We start from the raw sequence: 18567 nt of genomic DNA, 5'->3' as shown, positions 1-18567 counted from the left end.
TGGAGCCTGCCTCTCCAGGGCCCGAGAGTCAAGGTGTAAGGACTCTCACGTGATCATATCAGAACCTTGGTCTGCTTAGGTAAAAGCACTTTCCAGAAGCAGAAACCAACTTCATTGATATTGATCTCTTCAGAGGAAAGGTGCTATAGAAATCTCATCTAATAAATAAAGGATTCAAACTCCAGTGTTGGGCTGTCAGTCCAGGAAGGGAAAGGAGCTATCAGGCTCAAGGAGTCAAGAGTATTTATTGGTCATCTGTGCACTGTTTACAGAGCTCTATTCTAGGGGCTGGGTGGAAGAGAAGAAGGAAAAAAAAGTCACTAGTTCCTGCCTTTAAAGACAGCTAAAGATGCACAGAGAGGAAAATGCTGAAGGACACAAGAAGCAAAGCAAGAAATCAACTGCAAATAAAATCAATATGCTCCAGCTCCGTGTAATAAATCGGGGGCACTGAGGAGAGGTCACTGGCTAAGGTGTCCTGGAGGAGGTATTTTCAAGGAAAACAAGGACATGAATTAGCACTCAGGAGAAAATGGAATGAACACGTCAGTAAGAATTAAGTGCCGCTGTGTCTCACATTACCCAGGCACAGCGGGGGACACAGAGGTGGCAACGCCATGGCCTGTCCTCCAGAAGCGTCATATCCCAGTGAGTGACAAGGGGCACATGGGACAAGGGAACCCATTCAGAAGGCGACATAAACTGTCACCGGTCACTGGACTGCATCACTGAGGTGGGGAAGAGCTCAAGGAGCAGCTAAGACCCACACGGCTGGAAAGAGGGACAAGGCACCCTGCAGTCACACACTCGCTGTCTAGGGCACCCATGGCCCAGGGTGGGAACACGAGAAAGTGGTGGGAGCTCAACAGACCTGGGTTCTGTGCCAGCTGCTTCTTTAATATTTCTGAGTTGCTTGACTTCAAAGCTTGAGTTTTCCACCTCTGTAAAATGGACCATCTGTCCACCCATGCTAAGGGTCACACAATATAACATGGTTTCAGGCATCTAGTGCAAAGTAGGTGCTCAATAAAGCTGCTCTTCCTGCACCCAGAGGGTCACAGCTGCAGTGGTACAGGGCTCACCCATCCGCTCACCGAGGCAGCACCACACACCAGGTGCTATGGCAGGGCCAAGAGCGGCCGAAGAACACAGCATCAGCCTGTCCTCCAGGGCTCACGGTGTGGAGAAGGGCAGACAGACGGCCCGAGTGTGCTCTGAGAACTCCAGCAATGGGGCTAACCGGGGGCCCCACAGACGGCTTCTGAGCGGCCCCACGAGGAGATCAGCAGGGGAAAGGTTTCGTCACAGAGACACCCAGATTTTGTGAGGGCCCCTGATGGAGCAAACTGTGGAGACGAGCCCTGAGCCCAGCCTGGCCGTCCTGCCCCGCCTCGCCTCTGCACCCCCACACTGTTCTCCAGGCCCCATACATGGACTTGGGCCTGGAGGACCGGGGGTGCTGGGAAGCCAAAGCTACCGTGAGGAGATGGCTTGCAGGAGAGGAAGGTGATTTGTGACAGGTCTGTCCAGAGGGCAGAGAGCCGAGAAAGAAGGGCATGTTATACAGAGAGGGCAGTGTTTGTTAGTGCAGTGGAGGAAGCACCTAGTCAGTCTAAGCTGCCTGGCAATAAGACAGGCCTCACCCCTCCAGGCTGGACCTACACAGGGGCTGGACTACCGGCCAGGGCCCTGCTGATGCCGTTTCTGCAGTGTTGGGTCAGGAAGCTGGACAGGCACCAGATGAGTAACTTCTAGGTCATTTCAGTGCTTGGACTCTGAGTAAAGAGAGTGATGGGGTTGATAGGCAGCAATGGGAGACTGGTGTGGTTACACACAGTAGGTCTGTGACCTGCCAGTCTCTGTGACCTCCAAAGAGCCCATCTTGTCCATTTGGAAATGAATCACAGGTTTTACTTAGGCAAATACACCCATCTGCAAAGTAGAGTATTTAACTAAGCCAAAAGCGTATCACATAATTTTAATTAGACCAAGCAAGCAATGCTCCTCTGACAGCATGTATGTCTTGACTGATTCTCCCCCTCTACCAATAAAAATTCAAGGCAGATAAAGGTATGTAAAAATAAATAATGCTACGGTTTTCTATCTAAACCTTATTCTTTAAGCTAGTTATTCCCTTGGGGAAAGCTCAGGTTTTACATGTACGCTGGCATCAAGAGTCTCCATGGAGACCAGCCCCGACGTTCTCCTATGCACCTGCTCAGGCCTGCCTTCACACACAACCACAAAAGGACTTTTCCCCTAAAGAGAGCCCGGAGGTTCGCCAGAGCGCCACGCTTCTCTGACTTCTGACTTGTTCTTGCATGTTATCAGCCAATACTGGTGGGGTGCCCACCCAGGCCACATTAGCCAGGGCTGTGAGAGCCAGAGCAGCACGTGGCGCTGGCCTCTGGGGAGCTTAGGGTCTACAGGAGAGTGGAGAGCAGCGGAGGAGGGCGTGTGGCACACACGAAGACGACGCAAACCTCCAAGTGCGAGAGAAGGGAGTTGCCTAGATCTGATTTAAAACCTCTGATGTGGATGACCTCACTGGAAATTTCTAGTAACTCTCTTTTGTCTTAAATTATCTTTGCATTCCTATAAAAATGAGCTATGAAGCATGTAGGTAGTGTGTGAAACCCTGGGGTCTGTTAGAACTGCCTGGGCAGCTGCACTTGTGCTTTCTGAAGAAGTGCCCTCAGCTACTCAGGCACTCCGCAGTGCTGGTCTCAGGCCCGCGCTTCTTAGGAAGTTCTACTCCGGAGGGAATCAGAGAGATGAGGAGGAAGACGGAGGGTGTTTAGTAGCAGCAGCAGATTATCTACGTGCAATGTACCGAACACAATCTGTTATAACTACACACATAAAAGACATTAAAGAGGACATTTCTTCACCAATATTTTGTGAGCAATTTGTTATTATTTTAAAAGAAATAGTATTTCAATCCTATTATTTTGACTAAATACTATTTTTTACCACAACTACTCTAATTTGGTGACATTTTGCTGCAAATGATCCATATAAGAGTCCCAAGTCCTGAACCAGGTTCTGGAGTCTGAACTAAGAAGTTAAGAGAATAATGTGTATTAATTTGGGGGAAAGAAAGGCCAAGAAATCTTCTGGGTACTTCAGAGGAGATAAGAACAGAAGTCCAGCGGGGGACAGGCAAGGATACGAAATGAGAAGCTGCACTCAGTGGGGGCTGAAAGCCGTGCTGGGGGCAGGGAGTGGTGAGCAGTCTTTCGGTCAGAAACTCCTCAGCACTCCTTGAGTCTCAGATTAAAGCCCGCGTAAGCACACAGGTGTGATATGAGGCTGTGGCCATCTCTCTGGCCTTAGTTTCCTCCTTTACCCAAGGTGGGGGAGGTTGGACTGATGAATGATTGCTAAGGCCCCCTCTAATCCTGGTGCTATGTGATCCTATTACCTATTACCCACAATCTGTGTGTGTGATTTTGTATTGTGGTAAAAGCATTTAATTCAAACAAAGCATTTCAAAGCACTGCTCAGTGTGCCTTGCTTTCATTACCTCAAGTGAGAATAACCCAGAACAGTATCTTGGGTGTCTGCTATGATTTTGGCCTTCAGAAAAGAGGAGTGACCTCAGGTCACAGGTTTCCCCACTACAGCTAGACAGACACGTTATGACCATGAACAAAGAGCATGTGTTTCAACCGTTAAGCACAGGACAGAAAAACTCTTTAAAACACACCTTTGTTAGGCCACATGGTAGCTCACCAGAACTAGAGCAACCATCTGGGGAAAATGTATTTGAACATTTCCTGTGGTTTCCTAAAACGTATTTCACAGGTAACAACTTAAACTCTGTCAGGCCACCTATGAAAAATCTACAGCCGAATCACACATGAACGGTAAAAACAAAACAAAACTGAATGTTTTCTACATGAGATCAAAGAAATGGCAAGGAGGTTCATTCTAGCCAGTACAGTAACACAAGAAAAGAAGTTACAGGCATACAGATTGGAAAGGGCTTCCCTGGTGGCTCAGATGGTAAAGAATCTGCCTCTTATACAGGAGACCCAGATTCAATCCCTGGGTTGGGGAAGATCCCCTGGAGGAAAGAATGGCAACCCACTCCAATATTCTTGCCTGGAGAATTCCATGGACAGAGAAGCCTGGTGGGCTACAGTTCATGGGGTCACAAAGAACTGGAAACGACTGAGGGACTAACACTTCACTCTGGGTTTCCTGGTAGATCAGATGGTACAGAATCCGCCTGCAACTCAGGAGACCCTGGTTCGATTCCTGGGTTGGGAAGATCTGCTGGAGAAGGGGTAGGCTATCCACTACAGTATTCTTGGGCTTCCCTAGTGGCCTCAGCTGGTAAAGAATCCACCTGCAATGTGGGAGACCTGGGTTCGATCCCTGGACTGGGAAGATCCCCTGAAGAGGGGAACAGCTACCCACTCCAGTTTCTGGCCTGGTGAATTCTATGGACTGTATATAGTCCATGGGGTCGCTAAGAGTTGGACACAACTGAGCCACTTTCACTTTTAGAACTAACAAGTGAACTCAGTAAGGCTGCAAGATAAAAGATGATATACACAAGCTGGTTGCATTTCTGAGTGGCAGCAAAGAACAATCTAAAAATAAAAATATCTATTTATAACAGCATCAACAAACTAAAATACTTCATGGGTTAGACCACTGTTAAAATGGTAATTCTGTAAACCTTTCCAAATGGGCAAGATATCTGAAGTATAAACAGACTCTTCAGAAAACAAGATATATGAGTAGCCAAAAGGCATCTGAAAAGGATGCTTAACATCATGTCACTAGAGAAATGAAAATTAACATACAAGAGAGGGATGGTACCACACAACCATTAGAGTAGCTAAAGTTAAAAAGAATGACAAGATTAAATGCTGGCAAATTATGGAGAACTGGAACCTTAATACACTGTTGATGGGATTTTCTTTTAAAATGTTAATGACCTTTCAACCTGGCAATTCCACCTTCACCTATTTGCCCAAGAAACTAAAACCTATGCCCACACAAAGCCTTCTGAGTGAATACTGACAGCAGCTCTAATAATATCCCCAAACTGGCAACAACCCAAATGTATGTCAAATGGCAAATGGATAAACAAATACGGTACTACTGATACAATGAAATAATACTCAACATCAAAGAGGAATGACCTACTGATGTGTGACAACACGGATGAATCTCAGGAATAGCACACTACGTGGACACACAAGACTGCACATACGCAGCAAGAATCCACAGATGCTGAAATTCCAAAAAGGCAAAATTATACCAACAGAGGCAGATCAGTGGTTAACGCAACTGGGGTGGTGTAGGGGCTGACTGAAAATGGGGCACATGGGAACTCCGGAGGGTAACGGAAGTATTCTAAATTCTGAACTTGGTGAGGGCTGTACAACTTAGTTAATAAAACTCACTGAACTTTAAAACAGGTGAATGTTATGATTTATAAATTATATGTCAAAAAATCTATAAAACACACACACGTTACTAACTGGCAAAGAACTGAAATGATTTACTCGTAGAATTTTAAAAATTTACTTTAGTTTTGCAATAAAGCCATTTTTCCCTCTCCATAAAGAAATATTATCAACAGGGTAATTTTATCAAATAGTTTTATAAAATTATTATTGTGTTGCTATTGCTACGACTGAACTATAGAGATAGTTGCAAATTTGCTAACCAGATGGAAAATATTCACTTCAGGGGACAACGGTCCGCTGGTACACCTGTCAGTAAGGCACGAGTGGGGCTTCAGTAAATGTGAGCTGCGCATTCTGCATTTTAGAACCTGGTCGCTGATGCTCCTTTGTTGGGGAGGGGCTCTTCATGTCTCCACTCTCTCTCGTCCTGTTAAAGGGCATGTGGTGCGCTGGGTCTCTGGGACGCAGCAAACTAACGGGCTAAATACATGGAGCTGGTGTTCAGTCAAGGTTTGATTTGTTTTGCTCTAACACCTCAACTTGCAATTTACAAGAGCAGCAGAGGGACTAATCTGTTTGGTTTTAGACCAGAACTCTTATACATTAAAGATTAAACGGGGAATATGGACAAGCACACTCCTGCTTAAGTAAAAGGATAGTGAGAGTAAAAGGAAGAGAGTAGCAAAGGGAGAAACTTTTATTAGAATCTGCCTCAAAGTGTCAGCTCCTTTTTGCTCTCGTGCCTACCGCAGGCTGCATCAACAGTTTTCTATCGTCATTACCGCTGCTTCTGCTTTGGGGAGGGTGGGCAGCACCTCCTTCCCTTGAACCATAAGGTAAACACACACCCAGCTGCTGCCCCAGAACCGCTGGGACAACTTCAGCCTTTCACCGCCAGACTGGGGATAAAAAACAGGAGCCCCTACAGGGCTGGGATCTTGGTCACCGCACTCTCTACGTGCCACACAGAGTGTGTACTCGACACTGGACGGCAGTAACAAAAACACCTAACCAGCCAAACCAACACCTATCCAGTTTCCCCGGATAGGCTTTCTGACAGACCCCATCTAGAACTCTGTCCGTAGAATAAGGCCTTTTATAAGAACACACTGCCTTAGATTCTTTTGAGACACAGGACAGGATGCCAAACGTCCTGACAATTTTAAATCACACTTGAAAGAGAGTTAAAATAAAGGCCTAAGTGTGGGCTTATTTGTGGTGGTTTGTGATGCTGGTGACGCAGGTCACCTACAGGCTCCATAATCAATCACTGCAGCTTCTCGCCCCAGCCCAGACCCAAGGATGCCACCATCTGTTCAGCGTGCAGGCATCCCCGCCAGGATGGGGACGGCTGTGCTGCGAGCACATTCCTTTCCACTGTGTGCACCAGTTCACATCTTCCCTACATCAGTCCTCTAAAAGAACTCAATAGCCCCCTGTGCTTTTCTGTGTGCTTAACTGGAAAAAAAAAAAAAAAAATTAGATAGTATTGCCCACATTCAAAACCGCTGATTTTCACTGCAAACCGATGTCCACACTCTCCAGACTGGAATCTGGAATCTCTTCCCTCTCTTTTGAGCAGTTTCTCCTCACTCAACCCCAAAGCTCCAGCAGGCCGCACAGAGGTCACCTGCAGACCACCGCCCAGCTTGGCCCACGCAGTCCCTCCTTCTGCGCTTCTGAGTCCCACCCTTCCTCTTATGCCCCGACTGTGGAATCCTGTCCAGAGTCTGCCAGTTGGAATTAACCTCTCCCTCCCCAGATCCCTGTAACATACGGCGTGCACCATGATTAAAGCTCGTGGCAGGCTGGCCTGGATGCCGGTTACTTCGTGCATGTGACTGCCTTCCACTTGGGACCAGCAAATTTCCTACTTTGAGTGTATATTTAAATCACCTTGAGGATCCTTGGAAAACTAGCTGATGCCGGGACGAGGCAAAGGTTAAGTACAAGGTCACCCAGAACACACCAAGTTGTGCCAGCGAGCAGGAAACACTTTTCAAAGAAATGGAGGCGTGTCACAAAACATGGAATTCAGCTCAAAGGAATTTCACTGGCCAAACCTGAGACAATTTGAACAACAAAATAATTAAGTACAGCAGTGAATTATAAACCACTGAAAAAATATAAAACCCCATGAATTCATATCAACAAGAGATAAGTACGGGAGAAGGATGCAAATGCTGAATGCAGAGGACTAGAGTCAGAAGAGCATCCTTGCACAACCATCACAGTAGAGATGGGTTCAGGCAAGAAGCATCAGTGATGCTAAATCTAGGAGACAGTTTTGAGGAGGATTAGGACATTTATATAGTCAAAGGATTTCCCACAGATGCTTAACTAGTCAGAATGGCAAAAACACACTATTTTTAGAGACATCAGACAACACCCAGACAAGGTGAATGAATCAACATTAATGTATCAATAATGAGAGGCAGATAAATGTCCGTGCCTCCCAATGTAGGGGCTTTGCTGGTGTCTCAGGTGGTAAAGAATCTGCCTGCAATGCAGGAGACCCGGGTTCAGTCCCTGGGCCAGGATGATCCCCTGGAGGAGGACATAGCTACCCACTCCAGTATTCCTGCCTGGAGAATTCCATGGACAGAGGAGCCTGGCGGGCTACAGTCCATGGGTTGCAAAGAGTCAGACACGACTGAGTGACTATTACATCTCTCAGTGTAGAACCCTGAGGGGAATATATCATCGTCCACATAGTATTCTGGCTAGCAATATGTAATCTGAATCTAATCATGAAGAAACATCAGATGAACCCCAAATGAGGAGTGCTCTATTTAAAAAAAAAAAAAAAGAGGGGGTGGGAAGGGTAAGGAGAAGGGGGTAGAGAAATGTACTCTTTAAAAATGCCAGTGATCACTAAAAACAAAGAAAGGCAATGAAAACAACTTAAGAGTCTTCAAGAGACGTGACAACTAAATGCAATACTTGACCATGGACTGGATTCCATACCAGAGGGCGGAAAATGCTGTTACAAAGTACATTACAGGATCAGCTAGCAAAGCTAGAATATGGACGATAGGTCTGACAGAAGCATCAGTGTCAGTTTGCTAAAGCTGGTAACCGTGCTACAGTTATATAGAATAATTATCCTGAGGAAACACTCACTGGAGTTTACAGGGATAAAGGGCTACAGTGTTTTCAACTCACTCTCAAAGAGTCTAGGAAAGAGCTTTCAACTTTCGAAAAGTTAAAAAGCAATACCCGGTTACTCTTTCTGATTCGATGTTCAGTGTGAGGCCCAGCCAGTCTACATTTTAGAGGCTTCCCAGAGTGAGAAGTGCCCAGAGCAGGGACCCTCAGAGCAGCTGCACCAGCGTGACCGGGGGCCTGTCAGATGGGCACAGGCCCGCCAAGGCAGGAGCACTGGCCCAGTGGGCTGTGCGACTCTGATGCCCACTCTGAAATCACTGGCCTAAGCTATGAGCTCCTACACTCTGTGTTCTAGCTTCTACAGCCATCACAAACCTAGGAAATGCTTGATACAAAATCATACCTCAATAAATACTTGCTGAATTTACCTGACAGTGAAAAGGCAGAAATGACCACTGAGGCACTTGAAGTCGATAAACTAAAGGTCCCAGCTAAAGCATCACTCTTTGAGTTTCTAAAGTGAAAATAAAATTTATTTTGAAAGCAGTAAACGAAGTCCAGATTACTCAAGAGGTTAGTAAAAGCACTGCTGTCCCAAAAGGGGGGCTATCAGCTCACAGTTAAAGTCACTGTCAGTTGAAAATAAGCAACAACGTCCGCAAGCTCTTAGACTGGTATTTAAAAATGAATTCTGCGGCTTTGGGAGGCAATGCACAGCGATGTAAGCAGCATGCGGTGCGCGTCATGCAAGATCTGCTTAGAACACACAGCAGTCACGTGGCTGTGATGCAGCCCAGGTTTGAAGAGGATGGCCAGGTTTCAGAAGAACCCTCTCTAGGTGGCAATGGGAGAGACAAGGCCCCTGTAACGACAACGGGCTGATCAATCTGCCTACTGAGCTGAAAATGAAACAAATAAATCCATGTTTATGCAGTTGTTTTCCATCTTGAGAAGTTAAGGCGCTGAAGATACACTGGGATGCAGGGTATCGTTCCAGCCACACCACATGCCTTTTCTAATTGGCACCCAGAAAGATTTCACAGGAAGAGGGTGTTACTTTGGTATTGTTGACTTAAAGGTTATCTCGTCACAGCAAGGCAGATGAAAATTCATCTTCAAAATTCACCTCTTCGTTGAAAGACCATGGAATGTCTTGGCAATTAACAATTCCTATCACCTCTAGCTGTTCCCTATGTAAGAAGGCTCAGAACTCGCCTTACAAATTGCTCTTTTGAAGATCAAAGGGGAGCTGAATGTGTCTGTGTGCTCTCGATGAGACTGTGATTTAATGGAATTTTTAGAGGAGGCTTGCTGGCAGTGTTTGGATGACAGCCCCAGGCGGAGGATTCTGGGGAGCTCGGCCACTCTTCCCTTCGGAGCGTCCTCCCTGTCTTTAATTGGCACCTCATTAGAAATTAATGAAAATGACATCCTCTGTTCTTCCTGCTCTAGGCACCGAATGCTACAAAAAGGCCCATCACAATTCATAACACATTCAATTTATATAGCAATGGCTCTTGAGCATTATTTATGAGATGTGAATTTCTTGTCAGCAGTTAATAACCTGTACAGAGTGGAAGGGGAATGGAAAAAAAGATTGTGAATATATATATATATATAAAGGCTTTCTGCAGTGGAGAGGTGTTCTGTTTGAGTTTAAACTGCCTTCCCGAGTCTTCACTTTCAGGAGTAAATTACTGTTTCCCCTCCTCTAAAACCTTCCTGGGCAGTTCAATGTCTCTCCAGCACTCTGTGCAGCCTCAAGGAAGTAACTACACAACTCACCTTTCCCTGAGAGATCCAAGCAGACAGGAGGAGGAACACAAGCTACTCATCGGGGACAGTCCTAGAGGTGTGTGTTCCCATCGCTGTCCTTTGTCTTTTCAAGTGTGGCAGTTGACTCAGTCATCTCTCCGGGCACGTAAGTGTGATGCTCTCTGTGGGTCCAACTGAATGCTCAGCTCTCTCTAGGAAGGCTACATCTGGAGAGACTGCAGAAAGCTCAGGGCTTTGTCTCCAGCAGAAAAATCGAATCTCTATAAGCAGACCCTCAAAACGGGGCGCAAGCCAAGGGACATGTGTTACATCACCTGAAAAGAACGCACGTCTGTGGCAAACGGATCGGCACTTACTTAGAAGCCAGCCTCCTGCTGAGAGGTGGAGAGTGCGGCAGGGGAATCTGCGCTTACCAGACCGGCCAGCTGGCTTCACTCCAGGGACACATGAAGCCATCCAACATGCACTTCTAGATCCTTTCAGCTGGGTGCTTACGGCCTTGGGAAATGGGCGGTTTGCATCAAAGCTCAAGGACAAAGTGGGAGACTCGGCAACAACACCTCTGGGTCTCTCAGCGCTAATCTGTGAATTCTAACTGCTTACCTGAGGCGGAGAGGAGATATCAGCCACTGCCAGAGGCGAGGCGGTTCACGGGATGGACCAACTGCTTGACCCACTAGGGCAAATCCCGTGTAATACCCAGGATTCAGTTACTTTCAAGAAGGAAAGAAGAATGAAGGTACAGGAAAATCCCATGATTCTAATTTAGGAATCCCCAAAGGCCTGTGTTACAAAAGCAACAGGCAAACGGTCAGGGGAGCCTTACAACACTGGTAACAGACTGAACTGCTGAAGCCCGCGAAGGGCCACATAAGACCAGAGCAAGAATGTGCAGACAACAAAAGGTCAGACAGACCACTGTGGGCAAAGCTGGTTAGCCAGCAGATCCCAGAGTTTCCTCAGCTAACCACAGCATTCCTTCAGCACCTCGTCAAGAATTTTACGTTACAGCATGGCTGATCAAGATACAACCTAAGAGTAAGGTTCTGGGCTCACCTGCGCCACATTGAGGGAAAACAGGCGAGGCCTGAAAATTCTGCCCATGGCCTCCACTGACGTCTCATCCTGCCTCTCTCCCCACACTCTCACACAAACGCTGAATAGGACAAATCAATGTCAGGCCAAAGGGCCGCACCTCTCTGGTGACGCCCAGACTCCACATGCCAGTCCCCGTTCTACAGCTGAGCACGTTTCTGATATTGCCGAGTACCACACACCACAGTATGCAACAGATTTCTAGTCATGACAGGAAAGGAGTTCCTACTTTGTCTCCATGAGATGTTGGAACGCCCTCCTGTCCTCCTCAATTCCAACAGGGCAGGTAATTGAGGGACAAGGAGCAGCCAAGACCATCTCTTTGCAAGATGAAGGGCTTTGAGTGACTGACTGCCGGGAGAGCCACCTAGTCCTGAGTACTGGCAGCAGTGCTTACAGGAGATCTATGGCCACCCAGGCACAAGCTCACTCCTGAGCTTTGGAAAGGATACAGGGTTCTTAGAGGCCAGAGCCAGCGTGCCTGATGAGAACTCTGTCCCAAACCATACTTTCACAATACAGAAACACTGCAGTCAGCCTAAACACAGCTACACAATTCGTGATGCATGTGGTCAGAGGGAGAAGAAATGTTCTAAGTTTTGCTCCACTGTGGGCAGGCATGAAGTTTTTAACAAGGACACCCCTTTGCAGCAACTCTAAGAGTTGGTATTACACTGAATAACACCAAAGGAAAGGTTACTTTAATGCTATCTCAAGAGGTTAAATGACAATGAATTATGGTTCAAGGAAAATAATTTTCTAGTCAAACTTTAATTTATAAGGGATATGGGGGAGAAATCGTCCATTTATTACACATAGCAAGAAGCTCATTCAAAATTAATATATGAATTTTATGGTACATATCCCAGAGTTTCACTGGGTTTGGTTAACTTCCAAATAAGTCATCAATGAGAAGGAACCACGGGAATATGCAGTGGGGAGGAGCCGAGGGCAGTGACAGCGCAACGCTAATGAGCTATGTGTAAGAGTGGCCGTGGAGGCTTTAGCCTGTTTTGTTATGTCTGAAGGAAACGCGGGGTGTTTAGAAATAATACTCCTCTACTCCCGATTTCCTGAGCTCCAAACCTACAGCCTGCAGGGAGGTACTCAGGGGGAGAAGCCAGGAGCTCAGCCTCTCAGAAGCTAACACCCCCCGCTGGACGCTTACCGCAGCGGCACGATCCCAGTTCCTGCTGCACCAGCTCCAGCTTGGTTTGGCACTGGAAGCACCGACGTCGACTTTTCTGTTTGGACCGGCTGGCCTCCTCGGATCGTTCAGTGTTCTCCAGTAGTCGTGGCCGTTTCACTGGTGAAGCCTCATTCTCAGACTGTGAATCTGCACAAAACAACATATTTGGGCGTCAGGGTTAGTGCCTGGCCTGGCGAGCCAGAGCGGACTAATCTCCTGCCAGGCACGCTGCAGACCAGGCTACTGCCCTTATCCAAGCGCCGGACCTGTGTGAGCCAGAGCCAGTTCTGACTGTCACAAGCGTGCACCTTCAAAGCTGACCTCTCATGAGCCAGGCCTGAGCGAGGAGGGTGGGGTGGCTCAGCAAACATCAGTTCTATGTCATTTTTTATAACAGCCATGCTGACGAGGAGACCGTTCAAGCTGGAAACAGGACCCCTCTCTCTGTACCCCTCCTTTGGGTCCTCACTGTTCACTGCTTGTACCGGTTATCTCTTCTGGGATCTTTGTCCTCAAGTAAACTACAATTCACCAGAGAAGGGACTATGCCTACTATTTCTTTGTATCACCATACTTAGCACAATTCTGTACCTAAAATCAGTCTTTCATGGCAGATCCATATCTTTTCTAGTAAAAATACATTTCTATTCCTATGCACAACTAAATGCACAAGAAATCAGGCTCTAATATTGAAGACTATTCCCGTTTACTGAGAGGGAAGAAGTGTCCTTGCCTGTTCTCAAGCAAGCTGTTCCATGGCCTCCTTCATGGGGTGGGCAGAGACAGCGCCTGGTACTACAACCCCAGGGCTGGAGTCAAATTAGTGGGTGGGAGATGGCAGAGGTGGTGGGGGCTGGTGGTGTAGGGTGCAACAACTGTTTTGAATAACTTTAAAAAGTAAAATGAAATGAAGTTTGAAGTTATGTCACAGGCAGGCTGTAAATACCTTGCCTTCAAAACAAAAAAAGAGCCAGCTCTTGTGGGGCTCTACGCTCCTGGAATTACTGTCACGGAAATACTGACAATGCACCTCTCGCCAAGGCTCCATAGTGACCTGTGCTGAATCGCCTCTGAAAGAGAGTCTCCTAAACGATCTCCTTCAAAACAAACCCAGATCCCACACATTCTCACCCCACCACGACCACCACATTGCTCCAGGCCATCGCCATCTCTGCCAGCCTAGCGGAGTAGCTTCTTAACCCGTCTCCCTGCCCTCCCCTTGTCCCTATAGTCTATTCTCCATCAGGCAGCCAAGCAACCCTGCTAAAAATCTAGTTAGAATCACTTCACTCTCCTGATCAAAATCCTAACAGCTCCCTTTCTTGGAGGAGTTCTGATACTTCCTTCAGCACTCAGAAGGCCCGGCACGGCGGGCCCTCCTCTGGCCCTGTCCCCTGCTGCTCCTGCCCTCTGCTGCATCCACGCTGGCCTGCCAACTGTCTCCTACCCCAGAGCCTTTGCACCTTCTGTTCCCTTTGACTGGAATACTCTTTGCCCAGATCCACAGGGGATCTCACCTCTTAAGTCTTTTAAGCAATATTTTCAATGAGGTCTTCTTCCCTTAAAACCTTATGCAGACCACTCCTGCCCGCTCTTCCTGCCTTTTGTTCCTCCACAGCACTATCTTTTCACTTTATCCTCCAGGAGAACATAAGCTCCTGGAGGGCAGCAAGTTTCACCTGCTTTATTCACTAATGCGCCCTCTTTGCCTAAACTCATTATTTCTTTCATGAATGAATCTTCTCCTTAGGCAGTCCTGATTTTCTATATACTGTGGCTCCAGTGAGAACCAGAAGGCTGTCAGCTGCACTTCTTTTTTCTTTTGGCCGTACCATGAAGCATGCAGGATCCTAGCTCCCCAACCAGGGACTGAATCCGTGGCCCCTGCAGCGGAAGCACACTCGGAGTCTTACCCACCGGATCTGCAGGGAATTCTGGCGGTGTTTCAGTGAAGGCCACCTGGACCCCTCTCCCAGCCCTGCTCTGTGTGGAGTGGAGGCTGCATGTCGCCCTAGCACTTACTGGCCCCGATGGGGACAACTGTAATGGTTCCTCACGGCTGCCATCCCACTGCACCGCACACTGACTTTCAGAAGGCACGCACCATTCGCAGCAATTGTAAACTTCATTCCTCATTTCATTTAGTTCTTGCAGTCCTACATGACATTTTCCCCCAATACAAACCAACCAAACAAGGCCTTTGATGAAAACAATTGAAAGCCAAGTTCAGCCTATTTCCCAGCTCTGCTGAGCAAAGCTGTCCAAACCCAGCCGGTGTGAGCACTGAGGCAGCCAGACATACCAGACCCCTCCTCTTCCCCTACAAAAGCAACAAGCAACTATCTAAATGTAAATCATTACAAAGCAGCCTGCCAAAAGAAATATACCAGGCAGGGGCCACAATGCTCTCCAGGGGTCCTTTTTAAAAACCAACCAACCAACCAACCAAGGCATTATTTGTATTAATAACCCTATTTAGACTTTTTTCCATTGGGTGACAAAAACAGAAAATTCTAGAGTAAAAATCGAAACAGAAAAATGGAGTTTTTTATGAGAGAAGGTCCTACATTTGGAGCATCTATGTAAGAAATTATCCCCCAATTCTGGGCGGGGGCGGGTGGTGAGGAGAGAGATTAGGGTCCACACAAGAAGGGGAAGTGGCTGCAGCCTTTGCATTATTAAGCTGCTTAAAATCCAGAGGGCCATGACATGATGCCAGCACATCTTTAAGAAGGAAGGGACACTCGGATCTTCTTTCACTTGCACTGCGATCTGATACAACTGAGCTTGTGTCTGGAAATGCAATGTTCACATTCAAAGCTGTCTCCAAAGTGAGTCTGTTCCAAACTGTCAAATGTGATGTCTACCTATATAGCACCCATTTCCATTTCTAAAGCAAGCCTCTGCTACAAGAAAACAACTTACTTTCAATATGTCAATATGATCAATGGCTGACAATTTGCAAATAAGAGAGTAATCTGTGAAGATAGTGTTTTTTAATATATGATTTCTAAGATTGAGAAACAGAATTCGTATTTATATAATCATAATCATCATTGATCATCACCAAACAACCCAGTCGATGAAACCCCCAAATTAGGATACGCCTGTCCAAGCCTGATTTCTTTTTTTCTGATTCCCCATCTTGTCTGACCAGTGAACATTTAATAAAAAAAAAAAACAACTAAGGAGTAAGTCTGCATGGCCCCGTCCTGAACTTCTCCTTTACCTGCTCCACTTTACACATGAGGGCCACACCGCTATTTGCTCTGGAAGGCAGGGTGCAGGGGATGTTCCTGAAATAACAGGTAGGCAGGCAGGTCTTCAATGCTGCCAACAGCCTCTGGTGGCACTGCACTGGCCCTCCTAAGGGAACAGCACTCAGCGCTAGTCAGTCCTCTGAGAGGCAACGCTTGCATCGGTGCAAGCCTGAGTCACAACAAGCGGTCCTCAGCGAGTCTAAACTAAGATGAAAGGTTCACCAGAATGTGTCATTTTTCAGAACCAAGGAATCACTCCTAGACATTAAAAGAGTCACAACCTCAGCATTCTGTAATATACCAACGTACCCTGCACTCAGTCAGTGGTCTATTAAGTGGAGTGGAATCCTTGTGCCCTCTGATGCCCCCTACCACAAGGGACTGTTCACCACCCTCCACAAGCTGCCATCCAGGAAGGTGACTGTGTTATATGTAACTTCCTGGAGAAGCAAACCATTCCTTGGCATTTCCTCACAAGTCAACTTAGTGTTTTAATTAGAAGCTGATGAAATAAATAGCGGTCTACAGGATCATCATCATGTCTGCATAAGAAATTTACATCTCCTCTGCTAATTACTTAATGAAACCTGTGCCATGGGGAGAGATGCCCAAATAAGAGAAACAGATGTCCAGGACAGGAATTCTAATTACATAATAATGAACTAAATAATTCAACTACTCAATTATACATTTCATGACAATTTAAAAAGGACCATCAGAAAGAAAAGATCCAATTATGGTCAACACTAAAGGAACCCTCATCTACTGTCTGTATCTGAATAAATTAAACTTTGATTATTTACTTCTTGCTCAGAAACATCACTCTTGTTACCCTGAAGCATTTTCAACTCCTCAACTATGATGGAAAACACCTACCAGTCCATTTGCATAATCTGAACATGGGCAGTAAGGGTTAAATGCAGAGAGAAAGGCGAACAGAAATAACTCTCATACGCAGCTCTAACTGTCAGAAGAAACTCGTCCTTGCAAGGAGCATGCTCATTAGCAGCAGGAGGAGTGTGGCGGCAGGCTAGAAACTGTTCCCACCCCAGGAGTTAGGAGTGACTTCTAATTAAGGGCCTTCATAAAGGGCCAACAAAGCACATTTTCCCCAGTACGCTTTTCCTCGAGAACGTAATCTAGTCTGTGTGTACCCACATGAAAGCTGCCCACACGCCCACGCCAGGCTCACAGTTCTTGACATTCAGCAGACCCCCTCTTCTGCTGTCTACATTTATCGCCTGAGGAAGATACCACATCAGATCTTCTAGTCAAAGCAAAGTTCGATCAAGAATCACGGTGTGATGAAATTAGAAAGGAAAATCTTAAAGTATTTTACTTTCCTAAAGGTAATCGTTGCTTTGTGACAGAGAAACAAGTACCATGATTTTTAAAACATACAATCCTCTGAAGAGAAGAAGTCTTCTAATTGTACTTTCCCAGCCAATAGAAAATAGCGGAGGAAAGACTTTCAATTCAGGAACACAGTTTAACTGGAAAATTTGACTGGAAACAACAAACAGACCTCCTCTTTTAAAATTCTGTTTCGTCTCTGACAGAAATTCACATTTGTTCCTTACTGTCACTGTTCTTGTCTTTATTACTCATGTTCTCTCCTGAAGATTTCCAAATAAATTGTGTCAGGCCTGTCAAGAGTTGAATCCCAGTCTCTCTGAATCTCCCGTCGCTGTGCAGCTGGCAGCCCGCACACACCGACAGAGCTAACCTTGACCACGTCCCTCTGACACCTCGGGGCAGGGCCGGGCGGGCGGGGGATCCTGACCAGACGTCTGCACTGAGAGTTGAGGAGAGGAGAGTGGGTGCAGCGAAGTGGCCACAGAGAAAAGGAAGCGCCTTCTATTCGCTTCACCCACACCTTCCCTTACTTCTAAGAAAGAGAGATGAATCTGTTTAATCTCAGGCTCTGTGACAGCTTTTGAGGCGCTCAATCAGTTTTTTTAGAACCTATCACAGTCTCTTGACAGACTGACATTTATGATCCCAACAGCCTGTGCAAACATCGGTAAGAGCAATAATTAATGAACCCTCACACATCACTGCCATCTCTCCTTCGACCATTTAAAAGAAGGCTTAAGCTGCTAAAACCTCTGTCCATGAAAAACACCACATTCTCACTGGAAAAATGGATAAAAGACACTTCATAAAAATCTGTCTGAAAGGCACTTTCTCTGTTTCTTCTCATGCTGGCTTTCAGTGTGTGCAGGGATTAGCTTCCTCCTCTCCCAGCTTCTTAACTCTGTGTGTCATGAAAGACTTCAGGAGAGAAAACTCCCTCATTACCCATTAAAATTCTGTTTCCATTTTATCCGACTGGAATTGCCCCCTCCTTTCTTATCTTCCTCATGGTCCTAGAACTATTTTGGAATATCACATGTGTTAAAAAGCTGTTACACAGACAAAGAAGTTCGACTCTTTGGAAGAGGTCATTATAATTTTGTGGAGAATGCCTCCATTTTCATTTGAAATACAATACAAAGGTGAATTTAGCTTGATATACTCCTACGATGCCATGTCTTACACCACAAGCATTTTAAAAGTGTTCTCAAATTGCCAGACAGTGCTACTGTGGACCATGAATCCCTCTCCTTCCATCACCAGCCCCCTTCCTCCAGGTTATTCCCCCAAGATAACACTTGCTCCGTATCGTGAGGGTGGTGGTCTCCTCCATCACAGCCTCAAGACTGAAAGC

General features: G+C 46.4%; 1 protein-coding gene across 2 annotated transcripts in view; it reads right to left on the bottom strand.

Annotated features, from left to right (window-relative positions):
* ZFAND3 (zinc finger AN1-type containing 3) overlaps window positions 1–18567 on the bottom strand; it is a 328186-nt gene that overhangs the window by 15092 nt on the left and 294527 nt on the right. For both annotated transcript variants that reach the window (XM_070777441.1, XM_019985979.2), the window contains one exon: window positions 12577–12744. In XM_070777441.1, the coding sequence (XP_070633542.1) occupies window positions 12577–12744 (168 nt within the window). The remainder of the gene's footprint in view (window positions 1–12576; window positions 12745–18567) is intronic.

The sequence above is a fragment of the Bos indicus genome, chromosome 23, assembly GCF_029378745.1.
Source record: "Bos indicus isolate NIAB-ARS_2022 breed Sahiwal x Tharparkar chromosome 23, NIAB-ARS_B.indTharparkar_mat_pri_1.0, whole genome shotgun sequence".
In the NCBI taxonomy this organism is placed as follows: Eukaryota; Metazoa; Chordata; class Mammalia; order Artiodactyla; family Bovidae; genus Bos; species Bos indicus.
The sequence above is the reverse complement of the archived record's forward strand: the minus strand, read 5'-3'. Positions and strand labels throughout refer to the sequence as shown.